Genomic DNA, 15,249 nt, shown 5'->3' with positions numbered 1-15,249 from the left:
TTTTCTACCAGTTCTCTTTGTTCTGCCTGAGTTCACTTCTGCTGATTTAAGAATTTCCTTTTTAACATTCCCCCATTCTTCTATATTTTTTACCTTACCTTTTTTACTTTGACCTCTTGTGATGTCCTCCTCAAAAATCTTCTTTACCTTCTCTTCCTCAAGCTCCTCTGAATTCCACTGATTCATCTGACACCTTTTATTGAGGTTTTTAAATCCTTTCATTATCACTAAATTATGGCCACTATCAATGTCTGCTCCTGGATATGCTTTGCAGTCGACGAGTTGATTTCTGAATCTTTACTTAACCATGATATAATCTATCTGATACCTTGGAGTATTGCCCAGCTTTTCCCGTGTGCATATTCTTCTATTATGATTTTTAAATTGGATGTTGTCAATTACTAAATTATACTTCATGCAAAATTCAGTAAGTCGGTCTCCTCTTTCATTCCTTTTGCTCAGCCCATATTCACCCTCAGTATTTCCTTCTCTGCCTTTTTCAATGCTTGCATTCCATTTCCAACTATTATTAAATTTTCATTCCCTTTTATTTATTTAATTGCTTCGTCAGTTTCTTAATCTGACACAAATATTATATTTGTGAATATACACACTGTACCTCATTATCGTGGACTTGTAGACATATAGATGTTAACAATCGTTGTCAGCTTAGGTTTTGATTTTATCCTGATTACAATGATTCTATCACTAAGCTTTTTGAAATACTCTACTCTCTTCCCTATCTTCTTCTCCATTATGAAACGTACTCCTGCTTGCCCTCTATTTTACACTGATTTAATTCTAAAATCCCCTGATCAAAAGTTGTTTTCCTCTTCCCACCAAACCTCACTAATTCCTACTATATCTACATTTAACCTACCGTTTTCCCTCTTTAGATTTTCTAACCTACCAACCTTTTTTAGGCTTTTAAAATTTCATGCTCTGACTCATAGAATGTTATTATTTAATTTTCTGGTGACCCTTTCCTTATTTGTCCCCACCCAGAGATCAGAACATGGAACTCTAGTTTATCTCCAGAATATTTTGCCAAGGAAGGCACCTCCAACTTTGTTATATGAAAATGCGGTGAGCTTCAGTTTCTTGGAAAATGTAGTTTTCCAAGAAAACAGCTGTAGTTTTCCATTGCTTTATGCTGTACAGACCCAAAAGATTAAGGGATGTTGATGTGGTTGTTCTCCTGACCTACGCCCTTAACAAAACCAACTTACTTAACTTTGTATTTACTGCAAGAGCTGCTGCCCTCTTTCAGGAATCATTCCTTAGTCTGGCTCTCAACAGATAACTCTCCGATATGGTTGCACCTTCGGTCCAGCTACTCTGTATCACTGAGCACTCAAGCCCTCTCACTATCGGCAAGGTCTCATGATTTATAGAGGGAGAGTGAGAGTTTACCATTGAAATAAATACTTAATAAATATTTAACTGTTTCCGCATCTTTTAAGTATTGAGCACAAAATATTTTTTTATTTGTAAAAGAAATTCTTTTACCTTCTTTGCCAAGAACCATCTTTTTACATTCTTCACCCAAAATTTAATAAAAATGTAGATATTTATTTACAATTTTATTAAGATACTTATATTTATTTATTCTTAATAAGGCTGATTGTCCAATTATTTCAGTGCTTTTTACTTTCCCATTTTTTAATTAAATTTCAATTTATAAGATCAAGGGAGTGAGGCTGTAAAGCAAGGTCACCTAATAAGGTTCATCTAATTAAAGTCATATATTTCTTAGGCACATTTGTTAACGACATATGTTAAGCTTAATGTACCTGGTGCATTAAGCCTTGTGGTTATACCAGTCTGCTGTTCATACAGACAAAATTTTTTCTTTGTAAGTTGTGAAATTACATTAGTTTAGTTAGTGCCGACTGTTACCATTAGTACCACCACACCCACATGAATTATGTATGGTATGCCCGCCGCTGTAATTAAAATTATTGAATAAATAAAGGAAAAAATATTATATTTAAATTAAATTACTAAAATTTTAAATTAAATTGTGTATGTAAGCTTTTCATCAGAAAAACCCACAGTTGTAGGACTTTCTCAGAATTCGGCTTTAGCTGCATGACAGAGAAGTCCTACAGCTGTGTTGTCACTATTTTTTATATTGAAGGTAAAATATAAATACTTTAGCTTACAAAAAAAGTGCCTAGCATAACTAGGATTCAAATCCAGAACTTTGTGGGTTAAGACAAATATTGTACTACTTAACTATGGAAATCCCATATTAGTTAACGTTTTATTTATTAGTTCCTTTTCAAATTAAACTTTTTCTGTAATATTAAAACATAATTATATAGTTACTTGTTAATTTTTTTTTTTTTAATATGTTTTAAAGGCAACTGGAAATGTAATTGTAGGGTGTGGCAAAACACTCTGCTTATTTCAGTTAGTGTCACGTTTACATGATATTTCAAGACAACGATTTTTTGATTTTGAGTTGTGGCCGGTTACATTAGAATTAAACTTTGCACCTACACACTTATCAATTGTAGAGAATATTGTTGCTGCTATGGATACACATTCACAATCTCTTCATGTGTTTAAAATTAATAAAGGTGAGAAGTCTTTTTTCATATTGTTTTTCAATAACTCTCTTTTTGCTTCAGTTAATATATTATTGTCATATTTGATCTTAAGGTATAAGTTTTATTGTCTTATCATTTATATATCTTTATATAAATGAAGGATATAAAACAATTAAAGCCTTTCTTGGTGGACTACAAGGCAGAGAAAGTGTTATTAAAAGTAAAGAAGGAGAGTTATTGCTTGATCCAGAAAAATCTTGATCAGTTGGAAAGGAAACATTAGCTGGTAATATGAATGGGAAGGACTAAAACAAGAAATTTCCATAAATGTGCATTGCTTCCTTTTCCAAAGAAAACAAATGCAAGAAGATGTGAAAAGTTTTGTACAATAAACTTGGATTTCTGTACATCAAAGATTTTAACTGCGATAATACAAAACGAGATTGAAGGGATCTTAGATTTATCAGTAAGTAAGGACAAAATTTGGCTTTAGAAGAAGAGAAGAGGCTCAGGGTAAGCCATTCTAGTATTATAACTGTCATTCAAAAAAACTTAAGGAAAAGTAAAAATGTGTTAATTACATTTTTGGATTTAGCAAGACATTTGATAATGTTCTAGAAGAAAATGCTTTCGATTCTGAAGAAACAAGGAATTAAATGGAAAGATAGAAGAATCATCTAGAAATTATACCACAATGAGTCGACAGTGATCAGGATAGGAGATAATCAAGAGGAAACTTCAATACAGAAAGGGATAAGACAGGGGTGTAACTTATCACGTCATATTTAATTCTTATGTACAAGAAGCAATTGACGCTGAAAGAGAAGAAATTAGCATAGGAATCGAATTAAACTACCTGGGATGAAAATGGATATGCTGAGATTTGTAGATAATGTCAGTCATTATAGGAATTGAGCATGTTATGAATGCTGTTATTTAACAAATGAACTAAATTTTTTTTACTAATAACTAAGAGGCAAGTTTTTTTTAAGTAAGTACTGTTTTAATATAAAAAATAACAAGCAATTTTTTTTTTTTAAATTTATATTCACCTGAAAACATGGATCTTAATCTAAAATTCTACACAATTTCCGTCTACATTAAGGTACTTGTCATTTTGTTGAGCCTCTGCATTCCAGCTAAAGAAATCTGCCTCCTGAGAAGATAACCATTGTTGAATAGTGGTTTTGATGTCATCATTGTCGTGGCACTGGCCACGAAAGTGCTGCTTTAAGTGCAGGAACAAGTGATAGTCACTGACTGCCAGGTCAGGACTATACTGTGGGTGATCAATTTTTTCCCTGCCAAATGACACAATGAGATCTTGGGTTGATCAATCGTGTGTGGCTGTGCATTGTTGTTAAGCAATACCATACTGAGCATGCCATGCCTTCTGTTTTGGATTGTGTGACACAGTTTAGTCAATATCTCACAATAAGTCACCCCAAGGCAAGTCATTTATTGTGTCACCCCAAGGCAAAAATCAACAATCAGCAGCCCATGTCTAGCCCAAAACACAGTGTACATGATTTTCCTGGTTGACATTGTTTGCTTGAACTTCATTTTCTTGGAAGATGTTAAGAGTCTCCATTCTATGAAGTGTTGTTTTGATTCCAATGTAATGTGAGACACCTATGTTTCATCACCAGTAACAATTCAGCTTAAAAACAAATCGCCTTCATTGCTGTATCTTGAGAGAAAATTCAAAGCACTGGCTAAATGTTTATTTTTATGCTATTCAGCATTTTTGGTACCCAACTTGAGCACGTTTTCCAAGTCCATAATTCAATAATTCCCAGAAACTTTCCATAACTCAAGTGTACTCATACAATTTCATAAGGAATTCTTTGTGAAATTAAAGGAATTTCATTACATAGTGATGAAATCATAAACCGTCTACTCTCAGACTTTTCCATTAACTCTCTACACCAGGTCATCCATAATAACAGACAGTCTACCTTTTTTTACAACATTATCTACATTTGTACAGCCTTCTTTAAATATCCTAACTTATTCTCCAACCATTCTATGGGTTATATTGTTATCCATATACACTTCACTCATCTGTCGATGAATTTAAGCCACTTTCATACCTCCATTTAGGAAAAAATTACACAATCTGTGTATTTTAATAAAAGATTATTTTACAGTTGGCAGTATTATTCTTAGTCACAGGCATTTTTACTCACAAGAAAATGTAAACAAAGATTAACAACCACATAATGGTGTCTGTAGCAAGCCAATGGATGTAGTTACTCAGCACACATGTACAAAACTGTGATATCCATGCTGCAGTGGACATATATCAAAATGGTATTTACTTAAAAAAAGCATACCCATGTAACCTTAAAATCAGTAAAACCAGAAACTAAACTGATGGTTTGTGGACAAGATAATGAAAGAGTTAAACTCCAAAGAAAAGAATTAATTTTAGAAGCATTCTAGATATGCTGCTGGTTGACAGCACTAGAGAAGAGTTATGTAATGAATAAATTAGAACAGAACCCTCTAGAAGACTATAACTGAAAGAAGCGCACACTAATCTGACATATACTTAGACATGAGAAGGTTCTATAGATTATTATTGTAGGAATGTTGAAGAAAAAACTACTGAAGAAGGGGTAGGCTGGAGTGCGTAGAATAGATCATGAGTGATATGAACTGCACAAGCTGTGAACAACTAAAGAGAACAGCTCAAGATAAAAAGCTCTGGAAACTCAGGGGAACTTATTGCAAACCAATCTGCAGATTGTTAATGAGAGGGGGGGAGAGAGATATCTTCATGAGTAGATGAAAAATAACATTTTTCTGTCTTATTGATATAATGTTGCACCACCCTTAAATTTTTATGTTTGTGAGATTAAGTATCATAATTGAATAATGTAAAATTTAATAAATCTTTGTTTTTAAAAAAATATTTTCATGATATCTAATAATACAAGGTTTTACTTACTGAATCACTGAAGTATTTATTTTGCAGGAGTATCTCATAGAAGCGGTCAATCGTCAACATATAGTGGATCTCCTTTAAGAACTAATTCAGCAGGTATTTTATGTAGCAAATATTTTTCTTCATTTCCTTGTACAAGGTATGCTCTTCCTTATGAAAAACACACTGCTGTTTAACACTTGGGCTACATTATAGCTCAGTTCAATACTTTGGATTATAATAAAGGGCCGTATTATGCCTACATTGTAATTTTTAATAAATTACCAAACTATTTTAAGAAAATCGTTTTTTAAATCTTTCCACCCAATTATTTAAAATAAAAATGAAAGATTTTCCTTTACAGAAGCAATATTATTGTCACTGAATTTTTAAAATAGTACTAATTAAAAAATAAAAATGTATTTTTTGCATCCATTTAATGTGTTATTAAATATGTGCACAAATATTTTTCATTAGTCTTCTGATTTGTATTTCATTTTGTAGTTATATTTTATATTTAATGCGTTCATGTATTTACCTTAACATTATTTTATGTTGTTTATATTTTAAATAATTAATATGAACTTTAACCACATTTGTTCTCTATTTTGGAAGTAATTAATAATATATTTTGTGATAATGCTATTATGGAGGTCTTATCATGGTTTTCCTTGAATCACCAGATAAATTTTGGGGCAGTTCCTATTTTTTATCCATGGAATAGCATAATAGATTTCTGCTTGTCTAATGAGGTGCAGTTGAATAATTAATTCTTCTGGTTTGAATATTTTATCTCCAAGTTGAGAAGCTTGTGCTGTTGGAATCAGAAAGCCTTCATCGTGAGTGCATCACATAAATTTAGGTAACAACTTGAAAACATGTGATAGAGTATTCCGAAATACATATTCTGATTTAGCACGGAAAGATACTATATAAAACACCCATTTCATTTCCAGCCAAAATTTTACTGACCAGTGTAATCATTCAGGAACTTAATTCAAAACCTTTTATAATTTATAATTAATAAAGTTGTTAAGTTGTGTTTTTAATGAACTTAATTCTACTTAATTTTTGATTTTCATTTTTTTTGTAATGTAATTTTGTTATACAAGGTAAGTCAAAAAGTTGCTGAAATTGTGCCATACAATTTAAAATAGCAATTGTAATAAGAAAATCTTGGTTTATATGTTGGCAGCATTCGTGATGCCACGATATAACTATATCATGTTTTCTCTTTCACAGGTAACAATAACAGTACAGCTGTTTGTCTCCTATCATATATGTCGCATGAAAAGTATCAGTAATTGAACAGTGCACAAATGTCAATTTTGCAGTTTGCTTAAAAAATTGATGTTAGAGATATTAGAATTGGTTGAACAAGCATATGGAAAATCAGCAATTAAGAAAATGGAGGTTTACAATCGGCATAGGTATAAGGTATAAGGTATAATTACAATCGGCATAAGCAGTTGATCATATTAATGTTGAAAAGGACATTCTTAGCGGATACCAATCTCCTTTGACGAATGTAGAAAATAACAAGTGTATTGAAAATGTTTCAAAGTGATGAAAAGAAAGACTGTGAAGGAAATTGTATTAATAGTCAAAATATCAGTCAGAAGTTGCCACAGTATTCAACATAATGATCTGAACACACGTCATGTTTGTTAATAGTTGAAAAGTAGACTAATTCTGGGATCTTTTTGAAGTTAGATTGTATATTTAATCATTACTTAGAAATCATGATTTTCTTCTATCACTATGTTTTATCTCTCTGATAATATTTTAAAAATATATATTTATATTAGATTTAAATGTATAACTTAATAATTTTCTTTTCTTTAGATTATTTGTACTTTTTATGATAATTTTGGATAGTGGGTTGTAATCATTAATTTAACAAATTTTAGAGTTCCATTTCAAATAACCGTTCAGAGTTACTTCATTGTTACCAGATGCTTTACTGCCATGTTAAACATATTTTTTAGATTATTTAAAAACAAAGATATTCTGTAATAACAGAGTGGTCATGCTGTAAATTTCTAACATTGCTTCAAGTTGTTCTTTTAAGAGTAATAGATATTAATAAAACATTAAATAGTTGGCAGCTTTTATTCATGAAGTAGAAACAAATAATTTGTATCAATAAGTAAAATAGAAAAGAATTAAGATGCATTAGTATTTCTTTTAAAATATGTTTATTATTTCTATTTGTCTTGTGTGTAATTAAAGAATAATTCATGAGGCAAACGGCTACAATGAAAGTATATGAAATATTACTGACAAGATCAAGGTGATATGAAAGGATGCTGCCTCTCACCGACACTGTTCAATGTTTTTATTAAAGGTATGATAACAAATGTATTAGAAGAAAGAAAAGAAGGAGTAAGTTTAGGAGGACAAAAATAAGATGCATATGGTTTTCTAATGATATAGTAATTCTAGGTAATGGCACACATGTGATTCAAAGATTGCTAACAGCCTTGAAAGAAGGAATGAAAATCAATGTAGGAAAAAGCTAAAGTATTAGAAGCAAACAACAAAGAGGATTTAGTGCTAACTACAATTGAAGGAAAAAGATTACTATTATTTTGCAACTGTGGTGATAGATATTCCAAGGACTGGAATAGCATAATGGAAATAAAAGGAAGGATAGGATGACAAAAGAAGCCTTTGCTGAAAAGAGGAATTATTATGTAGTTAATTATTATGTAGTTAAGGGCCGGAGTTAAGAAAGAGGTTAGCCAAATGCTATGTATGGAGTATCTTGTTATATGGAAGTGAAACATGACAATGAGGAAGAGGGTTGAGGCTTTTTGGATGTGATATGGAGAAGAATGGAGAAAGTAAAATGATGGATAGAGCAAGGAATAGGTTTAAAAAAAAGAGCCCTTAATGCAGAAAGTTTGTAAATGAAATGGGAATGCAAAGTTGGTGGGAGTTTTACAAAATTCTCCCTACAATCGCAGACCTGGACAGTGTCCCTTGCTGCTGGATGATTCTATCGGGCGTGTTTTTAAAGGTTTATTTTATATGACGGGTCTAATTTTTCAATTTTTGTGTTATTTTATATTTCAAATTTTAAGGACGGATTTAATTGCATTCCAATCCATTGTTAAACCAGCGTTATCGAACCCATTTTATGGGCCGACCGCGGAAGGCTAGGCTTTTGAAACCTGTCCTCCCGATGTAATTCCCCTTCAGACCGTTCACTGAAGTCCTTTCGGTGCTAACGCTTCATAGGCTAGCAGGAATACGCCACAACGGGGCACTAACTGTATGGAGGGAGCAAAGCGCCCCCTTCTCCGGAGGTAGTCGCAATTGCTGATTGATTTAAGTTTATTGTAAGTGTTACAGCATAGTTAGGAGAAGATCTTCATCCACTTCTTTGATGGCTGCCCTTCACGGTGCATCTCCGCTGGGCTCTCTTCCAGACTCCTGTCCGTGACGTCGGGTCAAGTAGAGGGTCTTCTTTCTTATTCATCTTCTTCTTCTTCTTCTTCTTCTTCTTCTTCTTCGTCTTACAGATGACCTCTTCTTTCTTCTTTGGCCTGCACTTTCCGAGAATTGGCAGAAATCGGAATTACAAGCCGTTAACCTTGGTATTCCTGTGGCCCCGAAGGGCTGAATGGGGGAAAGTGCAGGTTTCTTCTTACTTCCATGCTGTCAGTGGCTGCTGGGCAGGTGACTGCTGGGCTGGTGTCTGCTGGGCTGATGGCTGCTGGGCTCGTTCCCTCTTCTTCTTTCTTGAAAGGAAGGGGAATAGGGAACTTACAATTTTTGATGATACCTATTCGCGATCACGGTTTTGGGGCGGCAATCGCCTTTTGTAGAAGAAGTAAATAGCAGAGTCTTTACACAACATAATATTAATCTCCAGACACATGTGTGTCCAGGAAGGGTTTGGGGGGACCGCGTGGCCACAATGAAGAAACCATTTTTGTTTGTTGTGGTGGCTGCTGTGAGTATCTGTAACAAAAGAAACAGAACACACACACGAAAAAAAAAGGAATTTTATTTTCTTTTATTATTTTGGGATGGCGGGATTAAAAGAAAGGCGTTTCCCACTTTGCTGTTCCTTAGCGAGACAGTATAAATGGTTGACTTGTACAATTTATGCTTCAAAATTATTCACTCGTGTCCCCGGAAACGTTCCGTTTGTGGCTCACGCGATATGGAGGCCCCTAAGCCTTTTTTGTTGATTATCGGCTCCCGCACAGCATCATCATGGTGGTTCGTCCAGTACGGCGTGAGGCCGCTTCCTTAAAACTGTCGGGGTTGGGTCCTCTCGGCAGATGTCTCGGAGATGACTCTACTCGGACACAGTCTGCTTGTCTCTACTGAACGAATAAAGTGCATTACAGGAGTGAAATTCATGAACAACAATAAACTGGAATCAAACTGAGCTGGTCATGTACAGTGATATTCAATCTTGCACTCTTATCTACTTTGTTACATCTCAGCATTGTATTTAGTTATTTTTATAAGATAAAACTGCTATTATTTAGTTGTTACTTTTATACCTAAAAGTACTTGTTGGTATATAAATAAAAAGATCCAATTTTTTTTGTTTTGTTATGATTTTGATTAGTTTCTTTATTTTTAATAGCCAGCTATGAAATTAAGATTAGCTGTTGTAAATATGCTTAATAATTGAAATATAATAGTTATTTTGCATTAATTTTTTGTTATTTGTTTATAGCTAGTGCTGCTAGTTCAGAGAAAAAATCACTATCACTAATCGATCAAGAAGCTATAGATATTGATCAGTTTGTTACTGAACCAGAATCTTATTCAAGAGATTCACGCATTCAAGTCGTTGAACTTTCTTCTGTGAAAATGAATAATCTGAGCTGTGATTTACGACCATCACCGTTTAAACCTTCCTACATGGTTTCAATGGGAGTTGCTATTAAAGAAATGCCGACCAATGAAGTAATTTTTCTTTTTAACTTTTCTATATGTATATATATATTAAAATTACATTAAATATATATATATATATTACATTAAAATAAAAATTTATTGTAGAAATCAATAATAATATGTCAGTTAAATTATTTAGTCATAGGAATAAACAAACATTAATGATAATAATGGATTATTTACTTACTGGAGTTTTTAGACAACCAACACATCAAAATTCTACTGTCTACAAAGAATCAAATCATCCTTGTTTATTCAAAGTAAGTACAGTTATGTCATGAAACACAAAAAATACAAAAATGTACACACAGAATTAGACTGAGAAATAAATAAAATTTGTAAATTTGATTTATAAATCAAATGGATATAAATATATGAGGGATGGCTAAAATGTAATGCACAATCACTCATAAATTGCAAATGAAAATAGATAGTCAAATAAAACAAATATATAAAAATATTTATTTCTAATGAAAACCTATATTAATTTTTTTACATATTCAACATTTACACATTCTCATGAATCCGTCTCGATGAAGAATGGTGGAGGTCTTCCCTTGATCTATAAACTCATTGTGTCCTTCAGTTCATCATCTGTGATGAAATTAATACCCTTAATATCCCTCTTTAATTGTGGAAGGAAGTGAAAATGACAGGTTGGCAAATCTTGTGAGTATGGAGGGTATATAATAGGTTTAGATTTCAACTTGACAAGGGTCTTAGTAGTTGCACAGAAGTGTGAGATCGAGATTTATCATTCTGCAGAATTATTGGCTTCGTAACTTGTAAGAACAGATACTGAAATTCTTGTTGCATTACATGGAAAAACATATTTTATTGTACCAATTTTGAGGAGGTTCAACCCTTTTAACCATGACACCAGTAACTGACTGAAGTTTAGTTAAAAGTTCATAAACTAGATCATTAACCTCTATTTGATTAATTTTGTGAGGTTCATTCAATGCTTTTACCTAGGAAATCTAGATCCTCCTTTTCTTCATTACTTTATAAATTACCATACCATTTTTTCTTTGTCAATTATTTTCTTCTAAACTCCACATTTCTGGCAGAACTGAAACAGTTAACTTCACTCTGCGGAATAGATCTGAGACTAGAATGTGCAATCAAGATACAGCTTGAATTTACTTTGAACAGTGTTTTCATTGCAGTGACATCCACAGTCAAAGTCAGTATTCTGGGCATGAGTAATTTGACCACATTTGATGTGCAATTTTATCTCTAGCCATTAAATATTATCTGCTTATATTTTTCCTGTAAGTTTTAACCATAGCATGATTAAGATGTTATGATGTTTTATCATCCTGTGTACATGCACGCACGTGTGTGTGTGTGTGTGTATTTATATAAACAGGGTGTTCTGGCACATATTCCCTGAACTTCACATACTGATTCAGGATACCAAAATGAACAAAAAAAGTTCATATCAAGAGTCCACAAAAGTCCTATTTTCCTTTGTTTTCCTTCTGGATCCCATTTTGTGATTTTCAACAAAAAAACTATTTCTCAGGGACGGGTAAACCTATTTTAATTAAATTTGGTATATCTAAGACTAGATATTTATTCTATAAAATGAAAAATTTTGAAAACGTCACCTTCAAATATTTAAAAATGGCAACCATCTCAATTTTTTAATCTTCAATATCTTTGAAATTATTTGTTTGATCATATTTTATTTATTATAAAATTTATTAAGCATTTTATTTTGAACAAAATAACACCTCGTTTGTAAAAATCTGTTGATAAACAATTGAGTTATTGCAGACATTTAACCCAGCAGTATGCTTGCGCTCCATATGCAAGCTAATAATTTTTTGCCTGTTTTTATTTCTTCCCCTATATGTAATAAAAATTATTAATAATAATAATACATTAATAAAAATTATCACCATGCATTATGTTGTGCAAGCGTTCTGCCGAGTTAATTGTCTGCAATAACTCAATTGTTTGTCAATGGATTTTTACATATTAGGTGTCATTTTGTTCAAAATAAATTGTTTAATAAATTTTGTATAAGTAAAAATATGATAAAACAAATAATTTTAAAGGTATTGAAGATTAAAAAATTGATGACTGCCATTTTGAAAGTGACATTTTCAAAATTTGTTATTTTGTGTAATAAGACACTAGTCTTAGATTTGCCAAATTTTAGTTAAAGTATGTTTACCTGTTCCTATGAATAGCTTTTTTGTTGAAAATCACAAAATGATGTCCAGAAAGAAAACAAATCAAAATAGGACTGTCGATATGAACCTTTTTGTTTATTTTGGTGTCCTGAATCAGCACCTGAAGTTCAGGGAATATGTCCTGGAACACTTTGTGTGTATGTATATATATAAAATGTGCACACGTGCATGTGCGTGTGTGTATCTGGTTGTATGTACACATATGTACCATATATGTACATCTGTATCTTAAATTAATATCAAGAGTTATACTGTGTTTTTTGGGGGTGTTTATACAATAGTATCACTGATCTAATGAAATGTACTGAAAGAAATTGACATTTTTCTAGTTTAAAGTAAAATGAATCTTGTACTCCTATATTCTGTCTGATTTTTTATATTGCAATAAAGTAATGAATATGTATAATTATCAGATAAAACTGATTCAGTTTTCTTTTACTCTAACTTTGATTTAGATATATCCCCTTATTTAAAGTAAAGAGAGTTAAATTGTAACTTTCATATGAATTTAGCATATTGTTTGCAAGTAGATTAGTTTTTTTAAGTTACTAATTCAAATTCTGATAATCAAATGATTTTATAATTTGAATCAACCAAATGATTTGATGTTGCAAATCATATTACAAAAATAATTTCAGTAAATTAAACTCATTTTTATGATTACTTATGTATGCTTTAATAACTCTTTTAGCCATGGGCAGAGCAGATGACCACCATGGTTGAGAGTCTGTTACAACTGGAAGTTGAAGATTGCAATCAGGATATGCTACACAGCTTAATTTTGAGACCTCTTTATCTGAAATCTAATTCTGAAGACAGTGATAATAAATCTGGTAAGCTGAATTTACTTAGGTATTGTCTCTTTATTTATTTTAGTCAATGGAAGACTTTTGTAGGGCTTTTACATTTTTTTTTTCTTATAAGCTATAGGTTGTGTTAGTAAATATTATATGTGACTCAAAACAGCTCATCACTGTGGCCCAGGAAAGCTAAAAGTTAGACACCCAAACCCTTTATTTCTTTTCATAAATTGTAATAGAAAATAATTGTTCAATTTCTTAAATTAGTAATTAGTTTCATAAATTAAAATAAAACATAACTATTTTGTCAACGTTATGTTTTTAACTTCTTTTGCATTTATTTACTAGAATAACAACTGGTTAAAAGTATTATAAAATTGTTAAGATGAAAAAGCTAACCAGACTAATGGAATGTTATGAAAATTAATTCAATTGAGACTATAACAAAAGAGTAAAATTGCATTACTTTAGTTCCACATTTATTGTCAATAGGTATGATTAAAAATGATGAGATATAGCTATTTCCAAAACTAAGAAGTCTTACACTTAAGTGTTGCATTTGAAATATAATAAAATTTGAAGATTTCCTTTTTAAAAAATGAAGCTGGCTAGTGTATTGGGAAAATAGTAGAGGTTCAAACATGCTAAAAGGATATGTTGAATGCAGTCAAAAATTGAAGGAAAAAATTTCCCATTTAAAGTCTTTACAACTTTTCTAGTTTACAGTCTCCCTATGGTGTGGCACACTTAAACACTTTGTGTATTTCTACTGTTGGCTTTTCACTTCGAAAATACTTAACACCACTTTATAAATTTTTTGAATAAAAAATGTAAGATTTGTTTGTTTCATTTCTTTTAAACGATTTTCATTTCTACTGGCTGTTATAAAATTGAGCATTAAATTTGAAACATGTTTTGGATATAGTTGTAATGAAATTGGTGGGCTAAAAAAAAAATTCTAAAATTTCTAAGCTTGAAATTTGTACTTAGATGACATGAAAGTATTTGAGAAAGCATTTTTGTTACGAGGTAAATTGTGTTGGGGTGGGCTGGAAATTTTACTTTGCAAGAATCATGTAATTTATTTTTATCCTTTGTTTAAGGTTTTGAAATTAAAAAAAGATACAATAGAAATATTTAGTTTCTTATTTTAGTTTTAAAAATCCCACCTAGTGGTCTAATGGTTAATTTGTTTTTGCAAATCAGTTGTTTAACAATTGATTTTTGAAGTCGAAGGTTCTGAGGTTCAAATTGTAGTAAAGGTTAGTTGCTTTTATACTAATCAGTGGATAATGGTGTACTTTGGTGGTTGGGGTTTAATTAACCACACATTTCAGGAATGGTGAGCATTAATCTGTACAAGACTACATCTCATTTCTATGAGTGGGAGAACTCGGACTGTTAAGACGTGCTATTTTCAATAGCAATAATAGTGTTTTCATCGACAGAAATGTAAAAATCATTATGAGGAAGAGTCCCATTTCTAATGTTTAGTAGTTGTAAGGAGACGTTAGCATCGCCACCCCAAGATGAACTCTCATATTAGTTCTTAAGTTAATAGCGAGGACAAATTTCCATAAGAGTGATGATTTAAGGCATGCCTGAACAACATCAGCCCTAGTTTCTCTCACAATGACATGCTTGCCAAAAATCACAAAAATTATACCAAAAATTTACCACATGATCTAATATCTCGTAGAGTTCGATCAATGGCTTCAATATGAGCTTGATGATTCATTGTGCATTCATCCCACACTATAAGTTTAGCATCTTGCAAAATTTGCCCAACTGGACCATTTTTATGAATAGAACAAACAGATTCTTGCTCACATGCA

General features: G+C 31.8%; 1 protein-coding gene across 4 annotated transcripts in view; it reads left to right on the top strand.

Moving 5' to 3' along the window:
- Nucleotides 1–15,249, top strand: part of LOC142334439 (BLOC-2 complex member HPS3) — a 117,074-nt gene that overhangs the window by 26,062 nt on the left and 75,763 nt on the right. For all 4 annotated transcript variants that reach the window (XM_075382433.1, XM_075382429.1, XM_075382430.1 and 1 more), the window contains exons 5-8: nucleotides 2,366–2,585; nucleotides 5,536–5,601; nucleotides 10,187–10,419; nucleotides 13,306–13,447. In XM_075382433.1, coding sequence (XP_075238548.1) covers nucleotides 2,366–2,585; nucleotides 5,536–5,601; nucleotides 10,187–10,419; nucleotides 13,306–13,447 — 661 coding nt within the window. The remainder of the gene's footprint in view (nucleotides 1–2,365; nucleotides 2,586–5,535; nucleotides 5,602–10,186; nucleotides 10,420–13,305; nucleotides 13,448–15,249) is intronic.

This window comes from Lycorma delicatula, chromosome 1, assembly GCF_047948215.1.
Source record: "Lycorma delicatula isolate Av1 chromosome 1, ASM4794821v1, whole genome shotgun sequence".
NCBI lineage: Eukaryota > Metazoa > Arthropoda > Insecta > Hemiptera > Fulgoridae > Lycorma > Lycorma delicatula.
The sequence above is the reverse complement of the archived record's forward strand: the minus strand, read 5'-3'. Positions and strand labels throughout refer to the sequence as shown.